Source organism: Dama dama, chromosome 32 (assembly GCF_033118175.1).
Source record: "Dama dama isolate Ldn47 chromosome 32, ASM3311817v1, whole genome shotgun sequence".
NCBI lineage: Eukaryota > Metazoa > Chordata > Mammalia > Artiodactyla > Cervidae > Dama > Dama dama.
Window position 1 is genome coordinate 43,428,839 of NC_083712.1, and position 24,473 is coordinate 43,453,311.

At 50.7% G+C, this 24,473-nt stretch overlaps 2 protein-coding genes across 6 annotated transcripts; both read left to right on the forward strand.

Moving 5' to 3' along the window:
- The first annotated feature begins 691 nt into the window (after positions 1-691).
- On the forward strand, positions 692-22,463 carry POMK (protein O-mannose kinase). Of its 5 annotated transcripts, none has more exons than XM_061134835.1 (7): positions 706-843; positions 1,994-2,202; positions 3,277-3,549; positions 3,671-3,760; positions 4,597-4,718; positions 6,598-7,103; positions 16,331-22,463. In XM_061134835.1, exons 6-7 carry the CDS (start codon positions 6,822-6,824, stop codon positions 17,099-17,101), a joined length of 1,053 nt encoding a protein of 350 aa, XP_060990818.1. In that variant the 5' UTR covers positions 706-843; positions 1,994-2,202; positions 3,277-3,549; positions 3,671-3,760; positions 4,597-4,718; positions 6,598-6,821; the 3' UTR covers positions 17,102-22,463. The 5 variants fall into 5 exon arrangements, with proteins under 5 accessions (XP_060990819.1, XP_060990817.1, XP_060990818.1 ...); XM_061134837.1 differs by having other exon boundaries at positions 3,437-3,549; XM_061134836.1 differs by lacking the exon at positions 1,994-2,202 and having other exon boundaries at positions 692-843; positions 3,437-3,549.
- Positions 13,037-14,018, forward strand: LOC133050580 (transmembrane protein 50A). Its single transcript, XM_061134839.1, has one exon. It carries the CDS (start codon positions 13,232-13,234, stop codon positions 13,703-13,705), a length of 474 nt encoding a protein of 157 aa, XP_060990822.1. The 5' UTR covers positions 13,037-13,231; the 3' UTR covers positions 13,706-14,018.
- Positions 22,464-24,473: the final 2,010 nt, after the last annotated feature.

Genomic DNA, 24,473 nt, shown 5'->3' on the forward strand with positions numbered 1-24,473 from the left:
TATATATCTATTCATTTCTATATATCTGTCTTCAGATCCACTGACATTTTTCTCTGTCATCTGCATTCTGCTATTGAACCTATCCGGTGAGTTTGTTTTGATTATTTTTCAGCTGTAGACATGGGCATTGTAAGGGTTGCAGCTTATTAATTATTGTGAAGTGATGCAGAGTGATCTGAAATCCATTGCAAAGTTGTATCTCCAGATGTGGGTAAGTGTGGCACCTAACACACGAACTGAGGACCCTGGGAGATGCTGAGGTGTGTGCGCATGTGCGTTCTGTGCATTCCTGTGCGCGGCTCAGCTGGGTGCATTTTTCTGCATTCACCTTGTGTTTTTTCCGGATGAAGCCACACTTTAACAAATGTGCACGCCCAGCATGGGGATCCCCGGAGGCCTGTAAAGCCCAGAAAGCACTGGGCTCCAGCCCTGGGTCTGGGATGCAGGCCAGAATTTGCACTTCTACAAATTTCCCTGGAGCCATGAAACTTGGGCACCAGGTTAGAGGACCACCCTTTGGAAGCAGGGCCTTTCGCTGGGCGGGTCTAGAGCGTACCGGTCCTCACTGTTCGCCCCGCCCCGCCCCGAACTCGCATCCCCGGCCCGTAGCCGCATCACCGCCCTCGCGCACTTGAGAGCAGCAGCCGGAACAGGGGCCGGCCCAGTGCGCGGGGGCTGTTCCGGGTGCGCTCCGACTCCTGCTTTGCGTTCCGGCCTCCGGCTTTTCCGCATGCGTAGCGGGAGACGGAGCCCGCGCGGCAGCCTGGCGCTGGTCCTGCCTGGCGCGCTTCCGGCCGCGCAGGCGCAGGAACCCGCGTGCCTGGCCGGGGGAAGGGACCGCAGGTAGGGGCGGCGGCGGCGGTCCCAGGGAAGGGGGCGGCGGCCCCGGGGGAGGGACGGCCGGCCGATCTGGGGAGGGGACCGCAGGTAGGGTGGTCGACGCGTAGCGCCAGCCGGCACCCGGAGCCGCGCGTGCAGCCAGCGAGCGGCGAGGGGCTGCAGGCGAGAATGGGGGCAGCTGGTCCGCGTATTGCCCGGCGCCCGACCCGGACTGGAGGCGGCGGACACTCCGCCGAGACGGACACCTCCGCCGGAGGTGGTCGGCGCCGCGCTGCCCCCGGGATGCGGCTCCGGGTCCGGTGTAGTCGTCTGCTGTCCCCACTTTTGAAAAAGAAGGGTTGAGCCGTGTTCTTTGGTGGTCTCGTTTTCTCCACCCTCGACCTCTGCTTTAGAACCTTAAGGCTAAGCAGGCATCCAGAATATTTAAAATAATTGTATTAATGTACCTGTGCTTTGTTGGCAAAGTGGGATACAACTAGAATTGTATTGTGGAGCACTAATTTGTTTCTTCCCTGATTGTATAAGATATTCTGTAGTTGGCAGACACCAATTTTGTTCCATTGCTTTTCTTTTTCTTTAAGCTTCCTCCCTCCCACTGCCGTCTCTTTTTTTAAAAAAATTAAGCTGTGAGTGTATAGCAGTGGTTTCCACTGTTTCTGTTACCAGTTTTTTCTAATTATTGTCAGAAATCCTATGGGTCTAAGCAGTAGCTTTCCGTGTCATTTTGCTTTTTTCTGGGCAAGAACATTCCCTCAGCCATACAACCTTATCCCTTAACTCTGGGCAGCCTACTCCAGAAATATACCTTTAAAACAAACAAAAAATCAGGTGATGGAGTGGGTTAAAGACTTGTTTAATAAGTTGATGGAGGGTCTCAGGGTCTCAGCATCGATCTCCTAATCCCTGCAGTGACCCAGCTGTATTCAGTTCAGTCCTATGCCTGAGGTTGTAGGATTTAGAGGAAGAAAGTTAACTTGAGGCCAGAAAGCTTGACTTTTCTGTGTACAGTTTTAGTCACCTTGGGTAATTCACTCTCACTCGGTTTTTCTTATCTGTGAAATGGGAATAGCAGCAGTTATATCTAGCTCATAGAATCCGTGTCAGACAGACGTTGTAAATGTTAGCTGAACTTCTGGTTGTGTGTCTTTCTGAGATGGGTTTCAGAAGTGCGTGAGGGGACTTCAGGATCATCGAAAGGCTGTTGAGGCGCACGGCTGTCAAGCTGACAAAAAGGTTAAAGGGGTAATGATGAGAGTCCAGCGCAGACTCGAAGATGTGAATGTGTCCTGAGACTGGCAGCCTTGAGCGGCAGGGAAGAAAGCGATGTCCCTCCAAAAGAAAACAAAGGAAGCTTCAGCCCTTGTAAGATCTGAATCTACCCCTGGAGGTGCAGAGTAGGACTGGGAGGTGAGGGGCTGCTCCAGTCCGCGGAGCGGGTGGTGAGTGAGAGCGACAGGGCTCCGGCACCGCGAAGAGAAGGAGCGCAGACGCGGTAGGAGTGACGCAGGAAGGCGAGGCGGCGCCTGAGGCTGGGAAGACGGGGGGCCTCAAGGGGGGCCTAAGGGATCGAGTGCCTGCTGCCCCCCAGGCGCCGGGATACCTGGGTACACGCGGCAGGCAGGGGAGCGTCCTCGGGGATCTCACAGTCAAGGAGGAAGGAACAGGCATCTCACATGGGGGCCTGCAGGGATGAGAAGAGCCGGGGGTGGGAGTGTGGGGTGCAGGCTGGGTCTGCAGAGGGGCACAGCGGCTGATCTTTTGCGGGGTAGGTATCAGAGTCTGGACTTTATTCTGAGGGCAGAGAAAGTGAAAGTATTAGTTGCTCACTCCTGTCTGACCCTTTGTAGCCCCCTGGACTCTAGGCCGCCAGGCTCCGTTGTCCATGGAATTCTCCAGGCAAGGATATTGGAGTGGGTTGCCATTCCCTTCTCCAGGGGATCTTCCTGACCCAGGTCTCCTGCATTGCTGGCAGATTCTTTACTGTCTGAGCCACCAGGGGAAGCACCTGAGGGCAGAGAGGGGCTGTCAAATGTTTTTATTGCCAAGAGTGACAAAATTTGTGCTTCATGAGGACCCTGTGTATACCAGAGAGGACGTCTTCCACACGGGCACAGGAAGTGTGTGTAAAAGCTGCTTCACCAGCGGTGGTATAGTCAGTCCACAAGGATGAACTAGCGTTTCATGTAGGCGCTTGGGTAAAACCTCAGAAACGTAAGGCTGGACTTGTAAAAGAAGCAGTTTACAAGGATGTACTCTTGGCGCTCCGTGTATTCCGCATCCCTGATAAGGGGACACTGTGCCATTCCATAGGAGGGACTTGAACCCCAGCAGACGTTGGTATTCACGGGAGTCCTGGAACCAGGCCCCTGTGGTTACAAGGACAATACCGCTTGTGTAAAGCTTGGAAACATTCGTGCCTTATGTGTTGTTATTTAGGGGCACGCATCCATGTGATGAAAATAAAAAGCACGCATGGGAACTCTGAACCTTCAACAGGTGCCCAAGTCACCTGTGTCAACACAGATGTCTGGACACCACCTCAGAGTTTCTGATTCAGAAAGTCCAGGGCGAGGACTCAACAACTTGTGTTTCTCAGAAGTTCCAGATGCTCCTGATGCTGCCGGTGCAGGGACCAGAGTTAAGCCGCTGACCCACCCACTTGAGGATGGGGGTTACTTTTTGGGAGGGAGCAGAACACGACTGCGAGGGGTACGTGGCTTCAACCCTGTTGGCATTATTTCTTTAAAAAGGGGGACGCAGTGTTACTTGACAGAGCGGATAGCTGCTCATGGTCTACGTTTTCACTTTTTCTGTGCTTGCAACATTTCAGGAAAGAAAAGAGATCCTGTTTGCTGCGGGGAATAGACTGGAAAAGAGAAAGCAGTGGTAGAGCCCGTGGGAGAGTGTCGCAGAAGCCCAGGTAGGAGATGCTTAGATCAGGGTGGGGGAGTGAGGGAAGGGGAGAGCGAGCAGATTTGGGAGCTTTCGGGGGGAGAAGCGACTGTCGATGGTGACTGGTCGGTCATGCTTAGGGGAGGGTGACATCAAGTTCCCTGGTTGCGTGCCCCTCATAGTGGGGACCCCTGCATGGCAGGCATGCTAGCGACAGGAGGGGGAATTGAGGGGTGGACGTCCCAGACCTTGAGGGGTCCCCAGCTGAGTGATGCTTTAAGAGAAGGAGCCAGGTCACAGCAGAGGCTGGAAAGCATCTGCATCTATGGGGCCGCCTGAGCCATGTGCATGGATGAGACCACGTGGAAGGCTTGGAATGGAAGAGGGGCCTGCGACACCCCAAGGGATGCCATCCCCCGAGGCAGGCCGGCCAGCTGCTGCCCGCCACCCATTCTTGTGTGGCCCGTGAGCTAAGGATCCGTTTCACGTTTTTAAATGTTGGGGGAAAAAAAAATCAAAGGAACAGTCTTTTGCGACTGAGGCTCGAATCTGAGTGTCTGTGAGCAGTTTTGCTGGAGCAGAGCCACACTTGCCCACTGGTGCAGGAGGGCCTGGCTGCTGCTGGCGGCCGGATGGAGGGACCGTGACCGTCCCCCGGTCGCTCTGCCCAGCCGCTCCACGCCCTGCGCGTCCCAGTGATGCGGTCCCTCCATTACCGCTCTGGCCCCTAAAGCTGAACTTTTACTGTCTGGCCCTTTATGGGAAAAAGTTCTTCTGGCCTCTGACCTCAGGTCTAAGTTGAGACACTCTTGGTTGCTTTAAATGCTACAGAGAGACGGCAAGAATTTTGCCTGTTTCTTGCAGGTCACCTTCTAAGAATCAGGCATTGGGGGAAGACGCTCCGGAGACTGTGAGGCTGGATTGGTGAACGAACGGCGTCGTAGAGTCCACTGGAGTCCTGGGAGACGCCTGAAGGGAGGGCTCCGGTGAGAAAGATGTGGGCCCGGGATCTCGAGGATGGTGAGCAGACAGTGCCTGGGCCGTCACTGGGCGCTGCTGGCAGGACGCGGGCCATGGGTGAACACCCCACCTCGTCCCAGAGAGAAGGGGCTTGAGTGAGCCTGGAGCAGAGCCGGGGGTCCCCGAGCTCCTTGCGGTGACGGCAGAGATGATGGAAGCCCCGCGTTTTCTTTTGATCAGGGCAGAGTACCCTGACCCGTGGAAGAGTCCTCCCTTCTCCCATCCACCTACTAACCCGGCCTGACCCTGCTTAGCTTCAGAGGGGAGACGCGGTCTGGCGAGTCTGGGGTGGTGTGGCTGAGACGAGTCCCTCACTGCTGACAGTCCCTGCTGAGCAGAAACGCTGTCACTGCTGACCCGGCACCTGCAGCCTGGTCACTGGGAGATTACAGCGGGCACTTCTGAGACTGTGAGCACTGAAAAGAGCGGATTTGAGGGGGGAGGGTTGAGTTTGGGAGGTATATTTTTATCTTTTTGTGTTGAGATTTTCTATATATATACACCTAAGAATACATGCAACATCTTCATTCGTTCTCTGTTGACAAACACTTACTATTCCTTTCATGTCTTGACTATCGTGAATAATGATGCTATGGACAGAGCATGTATCTTTTCAAATTAGTAGGGTTGTGGGTTTTTTTTGATATGCACCCAGGAGTGAGATTGCTAGATCATATGATGGTTCTAATTTTAGTGTTTTATTGTTTTGAGGAAACTTCACATGGTTTTCCGTAGCAGCGGCACCAGTTTACATTCCCACCAACAGTATCAGAGTGTTCCTTTTTCTTCACATCCTCACCAACATTTGTTATCTCTGGTCTTTTTTGGTCATGGCCATTCTGACAGGTGTGAGGTGATAACGTCAAATTTATAGTGTGTGAATTACGTCTCAACCTAAGTTTTTAATTGAATTATAGGTGATTTACACTATTTTGTTAGTTTCAAGTGTACAACATAGTGACTCAGTATTTTTAAAGCTTATGCTCCACTTAAAAGTTACTACAGAATAACAGCTGTATCCCCTCTGCTCAACTCTGGGTCAGAGACAGAAGTGGCTTCTCCAGGCAGAGTGACTTAGCTGCTCCAGACGAGAGCGGGGTGTCAGGCTCCCCGACAGGTCCTGGGGCTACAGACTTCTCTGCTAATCTGCGCTTGCAGAGAACAGTTTGCAGTGAGAAGGCAGGCGTCATTCAGAGAGGGTGGCCTGGAGCTTGGCAGTGCCCTAGCAGGGCACGTACGGGCTGCCTAAGACGTGTGGGAGGAGTGGGTTCCAGGAGGGAGTGATGGAGGTCAGGGGACGCCGGGGGGCAGAGAGGGGCTGGCGGGGAGGCCTCGGCTCCCGGCCCGGCTGTACTGCCCCGGAGTTCGGGAGCCTGGGAGACCCCTGGCCGGGAGGGCCCTGGGGAAGCGGGCTGCTCAGACCATGGCAGAGTCACAAGTCTTATTCAACAGACCTCCTCTTTGGTACTTAGAGGCAGAGCGCTTTCAAACCAAAGAGCCCTGACCCCTGTGGGTGGCAACCAGCATCCACCCCGGGCTCCTGGAGGGCCCGGCGCCGAACATCCAGGCTCCTTCCCTCCCCCGCCTGCCTCCCACCCAGGCAGCAGCGCCTGCCTCCGCCAGGCCCGCCTCCCACCCACCCCTCCCACCGCTCCCAGGGCACCCTTTCACACCTTTGCTGCTTAAAAGCATCAGGGGGCTTCTGAGCACCTCCCAAGGGGCACCGCAGCCCCTCAGCATCCCACACAGCCTCCAGCCCAGCTTCTCCCCTGCCGTCTCCAGAGCCGCGGTTTGCTTTCCTCTTAGCATTGCTGGCTGCTCAGGGCTTGTCTTTACTCCGTGCAGGCGGCTGTGAGGGAGACAGAGACATGGCCGACAGGCCCAGGACTGCCTTCTGCTCGAACCTGCAGTAGAAAGTCGGGGCTCCGGGAGGAGCCGGCATCGGGCACGCAGCTGCTTCTCTCAAACCCCGATGCTCACAGCGGCCCCGGGCCCCTCTGTCCTTCCTGAGACAGGCTGGGCTGTGACTGCACCTGTCTCCATCTGAGGGGCCGTCGGAGCGTAGCGCCATGGAGACGGGGCCCCCGGAGGGCAGGAAGGGGCCCGCGCCCAGGGAGCTGCCCCCAGTCGTGGGGCTGCTGCTGTCCATGGCGCTCATGAACGTCGTCCTCTACCTCTGCCTTGACCGGCTCGTCACCGCGCCCCGGGGCCCCGCGGAGCACCCCGGCCGCTGCCCGCCCGGCCACTTCAGCACGGGGCAGGTGACCACCTGCTCCCCGTGGCTGTCCTGCGAGCAACTGAGGACGGAAGTGAGGCCGCTGAAGCGCGTCGGGGAGGGAGCCGTGAAGACGGTGAGTCCGGCTCGCCGTCGGGGGGGAGGGCGGCTGGCATCACCCCAGAAACCTGGCCGCGGGGATGTCATCCCGGTAAAGGGTGGCCCACCCCCTTGTAGGGGGTCAGCAAATGCCTTTCCAGTCAACAAATGCCGTTAGGAACCCCGTGTCACAGCGTGAGAATGCCGTCATAAGTAGAAAAGCAAAATGGAAAGCTGTGCAAGACTGTTTCCATCTGCAAGATTATATACGGAAAAAATATAAAAATAATAGAAATCGTGCAATGCTGAAGGAGGATTTGGGGCAAGCTTTTCTGGTTCTTATTTTTCCATCTCTACGGTGCTGTTTTTTAAAGACTTTTTATTTTACCTTGGAGTGCAGACAATTAACAACTTTGTGATGGTTTCAGATGAACCGCAAAGGGACTCAGCTGAACACATAACCTGTATCCTTTCTCCCCAAACTCCCCTCCCGTCCGGGCTGCCGCACACCCCTGAGCAGAGTTCCCTGGGCTGTACTGTAGGTCCTCGTTGGTTACCCATTTTATTTATTTATTACCTCTGTCTTTATTTTTATATTTTATTCATTTTATTTATGTTTGGGGGCTGCGCTGGGTCTTCACTGCTGGGCGTGGGCTTTCTCTCGTTCCAGCGAGTGGGAGCAGCTCTCGTTGGGGTGCACGGGCGTCTCCTTGTAGTGGCTTCTCTTGTTGCTTAGAGCACAGGCTCAGCGGTTCTAGCGCATGAGCTTAGTTGCCCCGAGGCATGTGGAATCTGCCCAGACCTAGGATCAAACCCATGTCCCCTGCACTGGCAGATGGATTCTTTACCACTGATCCCCCAGGAGAGCCCGGGTTTTTTGTTTTGATGCTGTTAAGCGTCATGCGAGCAAGCTGTTGGTAAATTTTGGAGACTTAATCCCTCGTCGGTCACATCATTTGCAAATATTTTCTCCCAGTCTGTGGGTTGTTTTTTCCTTTTGTTTATTGTTTCCTTTGCCATTCAAAAGTTTTTGAGTTTAAGTAGGTCCCATTTGTTTATTTCTGTTTTATTTCCCTTATTCTGGGAGACAGATGGAAAAAGCAATTGCTGCGATTTCTGTCAGCGTGCTATAATGTTGATTAAGAGAATTTTTTACTTCAAAAAGAGAAACCAAAGGGGCCAATTCAGTTCTCATTAGAAGCCTCCAGAGCCCCGTCTCACGGGCCGTGTCTCAGCAGCAGTTGTGCCCGTGTTAACTGAGACAAGATGACTCTGGAAGTCAGTTAAGGATGGTGGCTTGTTCATTAAAATGAAGGGCGACCAAAAGGCTGTTACCCTGAGATTTTGTTTCTTTGGCTGAAACTTGCCCTTGGGGCAAGGAAGAGAGCTGTGGGCTTGTCATCCCAGGGGGTCAGGTGGTAGTGGGTATCTGGGGACAAGGGTCCAGCAGGAAACCTGGGGATGAGCTGAGGCCATGCCTGGCTGGCTTGGGACCAGAGGCAGGATGCGAGGAAGGAGTCAGGTGAGGGTCCTGGGGGGCTCCCAGCCTCGGGCACGCTGCCCCTGCATGCGGTGTGGGGGGTGGGGGTGCCGGCCTGGGTGGGGAGCGTGGGGACTGCGGCCCGACTGGATCTGGTGAGGAATCACTGGGTTCTGGCTGTCCCTGCCAGGCGGAGGCCGTGGGCCATCCCATTAGATTGGCCATGGGGTGTAAGGGACGGGGTGACGGAGGTGCCTGGTGGGGGGCAGCTGAGGGACAGGGTCAGTGGCGCTCGGGAGGTCCCATATGCACGTGAGGTGGCCAGGCCGCTGGGTGTAAAATCTGGCACTCGGGGTGGGGGGAGGCATAGATTTGGGTCGGTGTTGACAGCAGTGGGCGTGAAGATGTCCCCAGGGAGGGAGGTAGTGGAGAGAGGACCTGAAGCCAGGTAATTTCTGTCTCCTTCAAAGAGGGACCCTGTGGGCTCCCCACTTGTTTCTCTGTTGTTGGGCTCATGCAGAACATTTTTGGCATTGGTTTTTACCCTGAAGGAGGTCTTTGAGTAGCTTCAGTGATGGCAGGTTGTTGTTTGGGGACAGACGTGATTTTAGGGGATCTCAGCAGACTCCCACTAGACACAGCCACGTGCAGTGTGGTTGGTTTGTTAAGGTGAAGGGCACTCAAAGGCTGTCACTGAGGTTTTGTTTCTTTTGCTGAAATTTGCCCTCATGGCACAAGTGTTCTGAGTGCAGTGTCAGCTTCCCTGGGAGCCCCATCTGTCCCTGGGACCCCAGGGCCTGTGCAGCGTCTGGCCCAGGGCGGCCTCCTGACCTTCCATCCACCCTGCTGCCCCCACACCTCCCTTGTGGGCATCTTCCTCTCTGACAGCGTCCGTGTGCCCACCTCACAGACCTCCGGTAGTTTTCACAGCTGCTGCTTTTGTCCTTTAAAACTAAGGTACTTTCAGTTCAGTTAAGTCATTCAGTCATGTCCGACTCTTTGGGACCCCACGGACTGCAGCACGCCAGGTTTCCTTGTCCATCACCAACTCCCAGAGTTTGCTCAAACTCGTGTCCATCGAGTTGGTGATACCATCGAACCATCTCATCCTCCATCGTCCCCTTCTCCTCCCAGCTTCAGTCTTTCCCAGCATCAGGGTCTTTTCCAACAGTCAGTTCTTTGCATCAGGTGGCCAAAGTATTGGAGTTTCAGCTTCAGCATCAGTCCTTCTAATGAATATTCAGTACTGATTTCCTTTAGGATGGACTGGTTGGATCTCCTTGCTGTTCATGGGACTCTCAAGAGTCTTCTCCCAACACCACAGTTCAAAAATATCAATTCTTCGGCACTCTGCTTTCTTGATGGTCCACATCCGTACATGACTATGGGAAAAACCATAGCTTTGATTAGACAGACCTTTGTCAGCAAAGTAACGTCTCTCCTTTTTAATATGCTGTTTAGTTTTGTCATAGCATTTCTTCGAAGGGGCAAGCATCTTATAATTTCATGGCTTCAGTCACCATCTGATTTTGGAGTGATTTTGGAGCTCAAGAAAATAAAGTCTCTCATTTTCCCATTGTTTCCCCATCTATTTGCCATGAAGTGATGGGACTGGATGCCATGATCTTAATTTTCTGAATGTTGAGTTTTAAGCCCACTTTTTCACTCTTCTTTTTCACTTTTATCAAGAGGCTCTTTAGTTCTTCTTCGCTTTCTGCCATAAGGGTGGTGTCATCTGCATATCTGAGGTTATTGATATTTCTCCTGGCATTCCTGATTCCAGGTTGTGCTTCATCCACCCTCAGATTTTGCATGATGTACTCTGCATATAAGTTAAATAAGCCAAGTGACAATATGCAGCATTGATATACTGCTTTCCCAATTTGGAACCAGTTCATTGTTCCATGTCCAGTTCTAACAGTTGCTTCTTGACCTGCATACAGATTTCTCAGGAGGCAGGTAAGGTGGCCTGGTATTCCCATCTCTTAAAGAATTTTCCACAGTTTGTTGTGATCCACACAGTCAAAGGCTTTGCCGTAGTTAAGAAAGCAGTAGTAGATGTTTATCTGGAACTTCCTTGCTTTATCTATGATCCCAGTTTCCCCCACAGTCATTCTCTCCCATCAGGAAGCTTCCATAAGCCTCTCATCCTTCTCCATCAGAGGGCAGACAGACTGAACACTGCAATCACAGAAAACTAACCAAACTGGTCACGTGGACCACAGCCTTCTCTAACTCAGTGAAACTATGAGCCATGCCCTGTAGGGCCACCCAAGACGGACAGGTCATGGTAGAGACTTCTGACAAAACGTGGTCCACTGGAGAAGGGAATGGCAAACCACTTGAGTATTCTTGCCTTGAGAACCCTATGAACAGCGTGAAAAGGTCCTTTACAGGGGCACAGTGTTTGGGTTGGCGCCCATCAGAAGAACCGATTCAGTTCTTTCTCTTCCTCTGTCGCCCTCTAGCTTTGTGCAACCCCAGAAAGGGCCGATTGTGATGTTTTTCTTGTGGAAGGCTGGCTGGAGCACAAGTGTGTGAAAAAGCAGCGCCACCCTTCAGCCACCTCCTCATCCAGGACCTCTCTTCTCCTCTGTGCTGAAGCCTGGGTGGCCTCATCCGGCCCCGTTCCTGCCTTTATCCCCTGGTGAACTCTGGACTTTTCTATCCCCTGCCTCCCCCAATCTTGGATGTTGAAAGGCTTCTCACCCTAGGTGTGTCGCAGACCATCCTCTCAGCCTTCTCCCCTCTCCCCACCACCCAGCTACTCACACCACGGCCAGGAGGCCTCCTTTTTTAAGTTCAATTTTAATTTTATATTGGGGTATTACTGATTTACAGTAGGCTGTTCAGATGTACAGCACAGTGAAATCTCACTCATCTGTCCTTCAGATTCTTTTCCCATGTAGGTTGTTACAGAATACTGAGCTCCGCGGTAGAGCCTTGTTGGTTAGCCCTTTCATATTTAATGCCACATGTGTGTTAGTCCCAGCATTTATCTCTTCCCCGCCCTGGGAGGCACCGCTGTCATCCCCCTTTCTCCACGTCCACGCTCAGCCCCTCAGAGGTTCCAGTGTCTCTGCACGTGGGAGAGAGCTAGGATATGGCCTTTCCGGGGCTCCTGCCTCGGCCCCTCCCGACCCAGGGCCCCGTGCCTGGTGCCTGCCCGTCTCCATGTCCTCCAGCTGGGGCTCTCTGCCTCCACCCCTGCCCGCTTCGGCTGCTCACGCCGCAGTTGGAGTGCCGTGTGTGTAACCACGCCCAGCGGTGTCCCTCCTCTGCTCTGCTCCTCCGTGCAGGGCACCTCGTCCTTCTCCAGTCCTTTCAGCGACCGAGGGCCACTCCCAGCCCCCACCCCCCACCCCCCGACCCTGCGCGGCTCCGTCACTGCAGGCTGTGGACGTATCTCCAGGGGCCGCGCCCCGCTGTCCTCACTGCCTGGGATGTGGTCTGCAGAAGCCACTTGGCTCCTTCTCCACCTCCGTCAGCTTCCTGTTTGAGCATCACCCCAGCGAGAGCTCCCCCAAGCTAATAAAGTTGTAAACTCTCCCCCTTCCCTGCTTCATTATTCTCCAAAGCATATTTTACCTTCCAGTGCACTTTGCACACTTCCTGTTTATTTTCTCTTATCGTCTGCCTCCTGCACTAGAATGTAAGTTTCACATGGCCAGGGATTTACTTCAGTTTTTTTAATTGACATAAGTAACTTGTTAAATGAATGAAGACAGATTAGACTTTGTACTGCAAAGAACCATGTAAACTATTTTCTAAAATTTGTCTTTACATTTATAATAAGGATCACATGAATGATACATGAAGAGCTCCTAGAAATTAATAAGCATGAAGCAGACAATCCTAGAGAAGATAGTATGAAGGACAGTGAACAGACTTTCCACAGACGACACACACAAATGCCCAGAGATGAATTGGTCGTCAGGAGAATACAGATGAAAACAGGGAAATGTTTTTCATCTGGTAGATTGGTAGCACTTAGTAAGGCTGGAGGAGACGGCACCCCGCTCCGGGATTCTTGCCCGGAGAATCTGGACGGAGAAGCCTGGTGGGCCGCCGCGCGTGGGGTCGCGCGGAGTTGGCCGTGACTGCAGCGACTCGTTGGCAGCCGCCGCAGCGTGGCTGAGGCGCGAGCCTAAGATTTGCGCACGGTGGGCGAAGGCGCGCGTGGGCCCCGGCCCTGAAGGGTCCGGTGGTACGTAGGGTCCATTCAGCGATCCGCCTGCTTCCCTAACACGAAAACATCTGCGTGTGTGCATGGAGATGTGGACATAAGGCTCTTCACTGTCGCACTGTTGTTAGTAGGAAGTGAGTGGGAAATGATTTAGATATACATCAACTCTTTAAAAGTAGATCACATAAGGTCATATTAAATGCCTATGTAAAATTATAGAAAAATGAACCTAAGCCACCCTGGCAGCATCTGTCCCAAATTTAATGAATTTTTATTATACTTCAGTTTAAAAAAAAAACAAAGATCTTCTGTAAAATCTTACCTAACATACACCAGTATAGGTTGTACACCCATACTATGAAATGTTATGAAGCTTTAAAAAGAATGACCTGGCTTGGCTGGAACTTGGGGCGGTAGGTAGGAGGCTCGGCCCCGGCGCGACACCGGGATCCGGACGTACTGCACCGGCCAGGCTGGACTTAAAACTTGACCTGAAAAAATGTCTGGATTTCTGGAAGGCTTGAGGTGCTCAGAGTGCATTGATTGGGGGGAAAAGCGCAATACTATTGCTTCCATTGCTGCCGGTGTTCTATTTTTTACAGGCTGGTGGATCATCATAGATGCAGCTGTCATTTACCCCCGCATGGACGAATTCAACCATTCCTACCACGCGTGCGGTGTGATAGCGACCATAGCCTTCTTAATGATTAATGCAGTATCAAATGGACAAGTCCGAGGTGATAGTTACAGTGAAGGTTGCCTGGGTCAAACAGGTGCTCGCATTTGGCTGTTCATTGGTTTCATGTTGGCCTTTGGCTCTCTGATTGCGTCGATGTGGATTCTTTTTGGAGGATATGTTGCTAAAGAAAAAGCCGTAGTATACCCTGGGATTGCTGTATTTTTCCAAAATGCCTTCATCTTTTTTGGAGGACTCGTTTTTAAGTTTGGCCGCACTGAAGACTTATGGCAGTGAAAGCTTCTGATTTGTTGCTGCCCAGCAGCCCTGCGTGGGGTTTCTTTTTGTTTGGTTGGTTTTTTTTTTTTACTACTCACTCCCAGTCTTTTGTAATGCCATTTTCTAAACTCCTTTCTGAGTATAGTCTCAAATTTGTATAATACTAAAATCATGAGAACTCTCTCTTTAATCAACAACCACAGCAAAATCTATTGTGATATACATTTGATTACATTTGATTAACTTGTAAAATGTTGAAGAAAAGTATTTCACGTGAGAAATTTTTATTACATTTTATCATGTTTATAAAAATAAATCACAAAAGAAGTCATGGAAGCATCTTATATGAGTATTTGTCATATCCAAGGTCCAAAGCTGCAATGAAAATGCTCTGAAGATTTAATGTGTTTATTTAAATGTGGCCTGTTCTGTGTCAAATACTAGATGAAATATAAACACGTTCTTGTTTTTAAAAACTAAAAAATAAAAAAATAAAAAAAAAAAAAAATAAAAAGAATGACCTGGATCTCTATATATATATATTGTAGTCCCATTTTATATAACAAACTCAAGTGCTATTTTATAAATGGGTATTAATACGTGTAAAAGCATAGAAAAATGTCTGGAACATTACTAGCCAAACAGTTAGCTAGTTTCCTTTGGGCTGGGGATTAAATTCAGAGGAAGGAGTTCTACTCCCTCCATATTTGAACTTTTATCAAGAAGAGTATTTATGATTATTTTTATAATATTTTTTAAAAAGGTGGATTGCTGAGAAATGATTCTTAACCCCTAACTTGCAATATGTAATATTGGAGGTTTCAGATATTTGTGAGAGATCCCAAAGACTAATAATATTTGATAATAAACATCAGTAGTATTTAATCTTTTCATTTAAGTGAGGCACAAAAGTGAATGTGAAGTAAGCGAGGTTCGGGAGGAAGTCCTGAGGCCTGTGGCTGAAGCTCTCCCGCATTTCTTGTGGAATAAATGTGTAAAAAAACCATAGCAGCGTCTCTTTAGTGATCGCCATTTTATATGAAAAAAAAAGCTAATGCCATTGAGGGGAAGGGGAGCCCAAGGGAGTGATGGATCTCAACAGAAACAGGATTTTTATATTGGAGTCAGAGATCAAATCCAGTGCTTGTGTAGCTCTGTGGAGAGAATAAAATGTGTTCCATATAAAAATTTAAGAAATGCATTCACGAAACATACAGTGATTCTAGCAGCAAGGGCAACTTGACTTCTTAGTAGAAATTATCTATAATGAAATTTCTCAGATTTGGGTTTTGGAGAATGTCTTGAAAGACAACTGTTTGAATAAATGATCAACAGCGACAGTTTAGTGGGTTTTTCTGTTAATGAACCTTCCTTCTCAGGCCCACAGTAAATTTTCATAGTCCTCCAGCCTACCTCCTCCATTTGATGTATTTTTTAGTTCCTTAAAGAATGTTTTAAAATATAAAAGTAGTATATATTCTTTTTTGTTATACCAAAAGGTATAAAGGAGGTGGGGGGGGGGGGAAGTATGTAGAGAACAGAAAACATCCTTAAATTTCTATGTAATTTTGTTTTATGCAGTTAGAACAATAATATAAAAACACTGTGTGTCCCTTTCATCTGTAACATTGCTTGTATCTGTGAAAACTCCATCAGATAGCGTCTGCATTTGGCTGCGCCCATAACCTTCCCTGAGTGGCCCTGCATAACTGGACCGCTTCTCAATTTTTGATGGGTAGACAGGTTCCAGTTAGGCTTTTATAAATAATGCTAGATTTTTATTTCTAGAGCTTTTTGTGTATTTCGGATTATTGCCTTAGATTTAAGTGCCGAAGTCTCTTGAAAACTACACCCCAAGTTGCTTCCATAACCTTTATTTTAACTACGTAGACATGGAAGCCAGAGGGACACAGCCCGGGGCAGCCGGGTCCTGGCCTGGAGCCTGTTTTCTCTTCTGCAGCCCCTGCCTTCCCTTTGGGGACTCGGGCAGCGGGTCAGCGGTTCTTTCTTCTTTCCCCGTGATAGAAGTGTGAGCGCACGGCCGTGCGGGGCAGCTGCTCGCCGGCCAGTGGTGGCAGGACGGCTGGCCCAGGGCGCACATCGTTTCAGCTCCTGCTGTTGCAGCCAAAGTCACGGAAAAGCACGACCGTGTTAAAGTGTGTTTCCTGCGTACAGCCGCTCCTATTTGTGGTTTCCTCTGCACCTTTTAAAGCGAGCGGCAGCGCTCGTGCGAGGGGCTGGCTGGACTCCCTCCCTACTCGGGGTTCTCCAGCTCTGCACTCGCCCCTTCCCCAGCCTTCTCCCTCCCGGCCCCATGTTGCGCAGCCCTGCTTTCCAACTGGGGGTCTGTTTGCTACTCCCTGTCTTTGCATGTGCAGCCCCCTCTCCAGGGTATGACCCCCATGCTCCACATCCGCTTTGCAGCCCCGTCATCCCACAGACCCGCTCCCGGGCCAGCTGCCCCGCCGCCTGCAGGCCGAGCCTTCGCCCAGCGTCTGGTCCGGCTCCCAAGCGAGTCTGCCGAACAGCCCGCGCTTGGCTCTGTGCATCCTCTGCACCACATCCGGCCCCTCAAGGCATCTGCTTCCTGGCTCACCAGCCGACGAGGGTTCTGGGTTGACCTTCTCTGTGGCTTTGTTGCAGGTGTTTCTGTCCGAGTGGAAGGAACGCAAGGTGGCCCTGTCGCGGCTCACCAGGCCAGAGGTGAGAGACGATTTCCTGCACGGGCTGCAGATGCTGCGGGCGCTGCAGAGCGAGCACGTGGTCACGCTGCTGGGCTACTGTGAGGATGACAACACCATCCTCACCGAGTACCACCCCTTGGGCGCCCTGGGCAACCTGGAGGCGACGCTGAGCCTCGCCAAGTACCGCAGCCTGAACACGTGGCAGCACCGGCTGCAGCTGGCCCTGGGCTACGTGGCCGTCCTCGACTTCCTGCACCGCAGCCCCCTGGGCACGCTGGTCATGTGCGACTCCAGCGACCTGCCCAAGACCCTGTCCCAGTACCTGCTGACCACCAACTTCAGCATCGTGCTCAACGACCTGGACGCCCTGCCGCTGGTGAACCGCAGCTCCGGGGCCCTGGTGAAGTGCGGCCACCGGGAGCTCCATGGGGACTTCGTGGCCCCAGAGCAGCTGTGGCCCTTTGGAGAGGACGTGCCCTTCCAGGACGACCTCATGCCTGCGTATGACGAGAAGACTGACATCTGGAAGATTCCCGACGTCTCCAGTTTCCTTCTGGGGCACGTGGAGGGGAGCGACATGGTCCGATTCCACTTGTTTGACATTCACAAGGCATGTAAGAGCCAGGTGCCTGCAGAGAGACCCACCGCTCAGGCCGTCCTGGACGCTTACCAGAAGGTTCTGAATCTACTCAGAGACACCGCGACGTCTCAGACTAGAGAGATGCTGTGAAAGACAGGGTGGTCGCTGAGGGATGGGAGTCAGGGGACAGCTGGAAGAGCTGCCCCGGTTTTGCCCTGATGGAAGGTGTTAGCGGTTCTGCCCCGGGTTCTTCCTCTCCTGACCGCCTGGCGGGAGTTGCTGAGCAAGAGCACATGGGCTTGCTGTGAGCCTGGCTGCAAGCGAAGGGGGAGAGAAGCAGTGAGTCGGACCAGTATCTGAAGGAAGTAACAAAAATGAAGCTACAAAGAGGTGTCCCTAACAGCTGAATCCATAGGCTTGTAAGAAATGTGCGTGGAGAGGTTTTTAAGTGGCAGTGTGGGGAAGAGACAAGCGGTGGTTCTTGCTTTGTCAGCTGAGTATCTGTGGTGTGCTTCACGGTACCGAGGAGACGTCACTGTGTTTCAGGTGACTGCTCGGGGCCACGCCTGTGTCATCCACGTCCCAGTGAGCTAGCATGCATGCTCTCTGAAACCTTAAGTGGATAAGGAGCTTTGAAAATATCATGTATGATGGAAATCCCATCTGTGTTACTACTGCCTCAGATGGTGCTTGTGAAATTCCTCTTTACCTTCCAGCTGGATATTTATTCTGTGCTCAACATTAATTATCGTGAACATTTTACACCAATAGTGTCTGTCACTCTCATTAATGGAAGGCGTTGACAGACTTTCCACTTGAGTTGCATGATTGAATCCTTCAGAAAGCTTTCCTTGGTCTCTGTCATCCTCATTTGCAGGGGAGGAAGGATTTGGTACATATTGATCACTACCAATAAGGGGGTCAAAGCTGGCATTGAGGGCAGAAAGGCTGTGTGCAGGCCTCGTGGTCACCGGAATTACAGAGAGCTGGCCCAGCCCTGCAGTCTCAGACTCAGTGTCTCGGTGGAGTCTCTGCATTTCTCACTGGTTCCCTGGTGATGCAGGCAGTGCTGCCGGTCTGGGAACCACATTTCGAGAACCATTGTCCTTACCTATCCAGGCAGTAGACAGGGAGTGTGATCAGTATTATCCTTGTTCTACCTCCCATGGTGATTGAGTCCTGGGAGTCCTATGGTTGGTCAGAGAATACGCTTGCCCGGAGTATATTAACTGCTGCTCTTAGTTATAAACATGCTGCCAGAACCCACGAAGATGGCTGTAATCAAAAGAATGGACAGTAACAAATGTTGGCAAGGATGTAGAGAATTGGAGCCTTCATACGTTGCTGGTAGTAATAAAATGGCCCGGCTGCTTTGGGAAACAGTCTGACCATCCTCAAAAGGTCAAAAATAGAGTTACTGTGACCCAGCAGTTCCAGTTCCCAGTATTTACCAATGAGAATTGAAAACATGTCCATAAAAGAACTTGGACACAAATATTCATAGCAGCACTATTCATAATAGACAAAAGATGAAGATGTCCATCCACTGGTGAATAGATAAAAGAAAATGTGGTCCCTCCCGACAAAGTGGTAACATTCAGCCATGAAAGGAGTGTAGCACTTGGTCATGCTCCAACATGGATGAAGGTGCTAAGTGAAAGAAGCCATCACAAAAGACCACATGCCGTGTGATTCCATTTGTAGGAAATGTCCAGAATCGACAAACCCACAGAAACAGAAAATAGTGGTTTCAGAGGGGCTGGCAGGGGCTTGGACTTGAAGAATGGTGGGGTGCTTGCTAATGGATACAGGGTTTCTTCAGGGGAGATGAAAATTTCCAGAAATGGTGATGGTTGCACAGCTCTGAATATACTAAATAACACTGAATTGTATAAAAGGGGGCAGTTTTATGGTTTGTGAATTATATCTCAATAAAGCTGGGAAAAAAAAAAACCCACCTCTGCCACAAGACCATGTATCTCTTATGACCCTTTTTTATTTGACGAAGTAGTTACCATGTGGAGCTGCTGATGTGATGTTACCCTTTTCATGTTGTAATTCTGGATTGAGGGTTTTCCTTGATTTTGGGACTTTGCATTAGAACAAAATGTTCCGTTTCAAATGAATTTCTTTTTAAATACTGATGAGAGAGCAAAAATGGACAGCATGGCATTTGGAAAGGACACGGTGCCGGGGTCGGAAGACATGTGTGAGTAACAGCTCCAGCTCCGCAAGTGACTCACCTGCGGCCTCGGACAAACCGATTTCCAAGTGAGAGAGTCGGCGAGGCGTTTCCAGCCTCTGCTCCTCCCCTGAGTTCTCCGTGATGCTTTATCGTGCCAGTGCCAGGCACCACGCTGGACCTGACCCTTCAGTTTCTACCTTCAGTAGCAACAGAACTGCAAAATCGTAAGAGGGAAAGAAAGACCCACCTTCCTGCTGTGTAAAAAGAGACTCACTTCCATTTTAAGAGCACACATAGGCTCAAAGTAAAGGAATGGAAAAAGATATTCCATGCACATGGGAGCCAGAGGAGAGCAGGGGTAGCTACACTTCTTTTAGACAAAACAGGCTTTAAGTCAGAAAGTGCAGTGAGACAGAATTCAGTATATGGTGATAAAGGGGTCAGTTCATCAAGAGGGTATAAAAATCATAAATCTGTATGCACCCCAAAATGCATATAGATCTGATGGGAGAAATAGACAACAATACATTATAGTTATTACAATAATACCCCACCTTAATACCCCAATTTCAACAGTGGACAGATTATCCAGACAAAATCAAGAAGGAAACCTTGGATTTTTAACTATATCTTGGACTAAATGAACCTAACAGACATACATAGAAAATTCTACCAAACAGCAGCAGAATACACATTTTCCTCAAGCACACATGAAACTTTCTCCAGGACAGATTATGCTGTTAGGTCACAAATATTAACCATTTTGAGAAGATTGAAATAACATCAAGCATCTCATCCCATTTTTTTTTTTTTTTAATTAGTTGAAGGCTAATTACTTCACAACATTTCAGTGGGTTTTGTCATACATTGATATGAATCAGCCATAGATTTACATGTATTCCCCATCCCGATCCCCCCTCCCACCTCCCTCTCCACCCGATTCCTCTGGGTCTTCCCAGTGCACCAGGCCCGAGCACTTGTCTCATGCATCCCACCTGGGCTCGTGATCTGTTTCACCATAGATAGTATACATGCTGTTCTTTTGAAATATCCCACCCTCACATTCTCCCACAGAGTTCAAAAGTCTGTTCTGTATTTCTGTGTCTCTTTTTCTGTTTTGCATATAGGGTTATCGTTACCATCTTTCTAAATTCCATATATATGTGTTAGTATGCTGTAATGTTCTTTATCTTTCTGGCTTACTTCACTCTGTATAAGGGGCTCCAGTTTCATCCATCTCATTAGGACTGATTCAAATGAATTCTTTTTAATGGCTGAGTAATATTCCATGGTGTATATGTACCACAGCATCCTTATCCATTCATCTGCTGATGGGCATCTAGGTTGCTTCCATGTCCTGGCTATTATAAACAGTGCTGTGATGAACATTGGGGTGCACGTGTCTCTTTCAGATCTGGTTTCCTCAGTGTGTATGCCCAGAAGTGGGATTGCTGGGTCATATGGCAGTTCTATTTCCAGTTTTTTAAGAAATCTCCACAGTTTTCCATAGCGGCTGTATTAGTTTGCATTCCCACCAACAGTGTAAGAGGGTTCCCTTTTCTCCACACCCTCTCCAGCATTTATTGCTTGTAGACTTTTGGATAGCAGCCATCCTGACTGGCGTGTAATGGTACCTCATTGTGGTTTTGATTTGCATTTCTCTGATAATGAGTGATGTTGAGCATCTTTTCATGTGTTTGACATGACTTTTGAAGTAAATTATGTGCTTTAAATGCATCAATAAAAATAAATCAATATCAAATTCCTATTTGTCACAGTCGATACAGTTAATTTAGAAAACATACATATTTTTTAAACAGAGGACAGGGAACTTGAAGGAGAGAATCTTAAGTTGAATCAAGCAGGACAAAAGTGAAGAGATTCAACCTTAAAAGGATGTTCATTTCCTCTAGATAAAACCTGGCTTGCTAAAATGACTCAACAATGAATTATCCACATTTTGGGTTATTGAGGACAAAATTTAAAACACACAACACATCTCTCTTTACTGTTTAGCATACTTCTATCCAGGCTCTCATCATTAGTTGGTATACACAAAAAGCATGAGTGTAATCTCAACTATAATCTAAATTCGGTCAGAAGTTGCAGTTGAACTTCATTTCCTCAGCCTGAAGTTTCAAGGGGAGCACTTATACACCTACCCTCCTCATGAGAAGCGAGATTTACCTAACGGGTGAGTTTGGGAGAAGGAACTAAGAAGTGCTTGCCTGGTTCCCAATCTCTTCTTTGAAAAGATGCATGTGTGCACAGCACCGTGACCTTGGGTATGTGGTAGGCAGCTCGCCCCTGGGACGGGGGTCAAGCCTTTGCTTCCTCCTCTTAGGCCTGTGTCTGCTTGGGCAGGTCTCTGACTTGGGATGAAGTGCTTGGAGGCCCGCTGTGACTGCGCAGCTAGAGCACGTCCTCCAGGTTCATAGCTCTCAAGTACGCACCGTAGCTCCAGTGCTGTCGAAGAAACCTTAGATTGCTCTTCTTGGTCAAGTAAGTCTCCACGCTGTCATTTGAACGGTGTGGAACTGACGTAGAAAACCCTACGTTTGCTTTTGAAATAAGATTTGCATTGAACCCTGAAGTAGGATTGAAATTTCCAACAGAAGAGGGCTCCAGGACTAGTGTGCTGCTAGGAGTGCTGAGTAAAGATCTCTTCTGCTGTTTCTCCACCTCAAGTTTGGTGCTGATCTCTGCCAGGCTCTCATTAGTCCAGGATATCTTATTACTCATTTTTCTTAGGGTGCCCTCTAGCAGTGATTATCTAGTCAGCTTTCACTTCCTACTAATCTCAGGAACCTGGCTCTATAAAAATTAGGCTTCAGACACAAATTAATGGACTGAATATATTTTCTGTGATTCTGGGTTTTGACTTAGTTGTCTAGTTTCTTTTCCAAGGACTTTCTTTTAGTTTCTCTAGGTAGTGTTGCTTATATTTTTCCAACTCTGCTTTATTAGAATCTTCAAAAGTTTGCATCTTGGAGAGTTCAGATCCCAAGTCTTTAATTCTCAGTTCCATCTGACTTCTTATGGAAGCAATATGCTCCTCTTGGAACTGCTGCAAATTTTCCTCAGATGCTGCTTGTATTTCGGAACCCAAAGTGTAGGGTAGGAAAATCAGGATATTGTCACCGTCTTCAAATTAAAAACAATAAGCAGCCAGGTGGCGGCAGGACGCACGCACCGGCCAAGCCCACCGCTGGAGCCCCCCGGGCATTCTCTGGGCGCCCCGTCGGACCCACGCGGAGGGGGCCCAGGATCGACCGCCAGCTGCGTGCCCCTCAGGCCAGATGGTGACCGCCTGCCCTCCCGGCTCCCAAGGCCCCATTTCCGGCTCACACGCCCCCTTAGCTGCAGGCCTGGCTCACAGCGCCCCGGGGCGCCGGCCCGTGTGTCCCACTGACAGAGCCCCTTATCCGGCTCACACGCCCCCCGTTCCCCTCCCCGGGCCTCCCGCCACGCGCCGGCCCGGCTCGCCGCTCACACGCTGCCGGCTCACGCTCCCCGCTCACACGCACCCCTCTCCACGCTCCCAGCCGGCTCGGCTCGCCACTCACACGCCGCCCTCGCCCCAGTGCGCCAGGCAGCGCTCTCCGCTCACGCGACCCCCGACGCCGGCACGTGCTCCCCGGCCGCACGCCCCACGCGCAGGCGCACGTCAGGCTCGCCGCCCACACAACCCCCGCCCCCAGGCGCCGGCCGGTGCTCGCCGCTCACACGCCGCCGGCTCACGCTCCCCGCTCACACGCACCCCTCTTCCCGCTCCCCGCCGGGCCGGCTCCCGCTCACACGCACCCCTCCGGCCGCTCCCCGCCGGCCCGGCCCGCCGCTCACACGCGCCCCTCCGACCGCTCCCCGCCGGCCCGGCTCGCCGCTCACAGGCCGCCGTCGCCCCAGTGCGCCGGGCAGCGCTCTCCGCTCTCGCGACCCCCGACGCCGGCACGCGCTCCCCGGCCGCACGCCCCCCGCGCAGGCGCACTGCCGGCTCGCCGCCCACACAACCCCCGCCCCCAGGCGCCGGCCGGTGCTCGCCGCTCACACGCCCCCCGCGCGCTGGCGACGCTCTCAGAGGCCCAGCTTAAGTTCTCCGCCTGGCGCCTGCGCCAGGGTCTGCGAGAAGGCCATGGATCCGGCCCTGGAGCCGCCCCGCGCGGCCGAGGGAAGGCTGCCTGAGGCTGGGCGCCGTGAGGGCGGAGGCGAGCGCTCTCATCCCATTTTCTTACCACAGTGGTTTGAAACTTCAATAGAAATCAGTAACAGAAGGGTGAAAACAGAAACCAATGAAGCAGAAAACAAACAGACAATAAAGGAAATTCACGAATGTGTGGAAATTAAACAACACACACCTGCACAAACAATGAGTCACAGAAGAAATCAAAAGGACAATTTTAAGTTCCTTGAGACAAAAATGAAAACACACTACCAAAACTTGGTTGTTCTTGTTCAGTCGTGCAGTCATGTCCGACTCTCTGCGACCCCATGAACGGCAGCACGCCAGGCTTCCCTGTCCTTCACTGTCTCCCAGAGTTTGCTCAGGCTTGTGTCCATTGAGTCAGGATGCCATCCAACCATATTCTCTGTTGCCCCCTTCTCCTCCCGCTTTCAGTCTTTCCCAGCATCAGGGTCTGTTCTGATGAGTCGGCTCTTTGCATCAGGTGGCCAAAGTATTCAAGCTTCAGCATCAGTCCTTGCAAAGAATATTCAGGGTTGATCTCCTTTAGGATTGACTGGTTTGATCTCCTTGCTGCCCAAGGGGCTCTCAATAGTCTTCTCCAGCACTGCAGTTCAAAAGCGTCAGTTCTTCGGCACTCAGCCTCCTTTATGGTCCAGCTCTCACATCCATATGTGACTACTGGAAGAACCAGAGCTTTAACTAGACGGACCTTTTGTCGGCAAGGTGATGTCTCTGCTTTTTAATATGCTGTCTAGTTTTGTCATAGCTTTTCTTCCAAGGGACGAGCATCTTTTAATTTGATGGCTGTCGTCACCGTCTACAGTGATTTTGGAGCCCAAGAAAATAAAGTCTGTCACTTTTCCATTTTTTCCCCATCTGTTTGCCATGAAATGATGGGACCAGATGCCATGATTTTAGTTTTGAACACTGAGTTTTAAGCCAGCTTTTTCACTCTCCTATTTCACTTTCATCAAGAGGCTCTTTAGTTTCTCTTCACTTTCTGCCATTAGAGTGGTGTTATCTGCATATCTGAGATTACTGATATTTCTCCTGGCAATCTTGATTCCAGCTTGTGATTCATCCAGCCTGGCATTTTGCATGATGTACTCTGCATATAAGTTAAACAAGCAGAGTGACAATATACAGCCTTGATA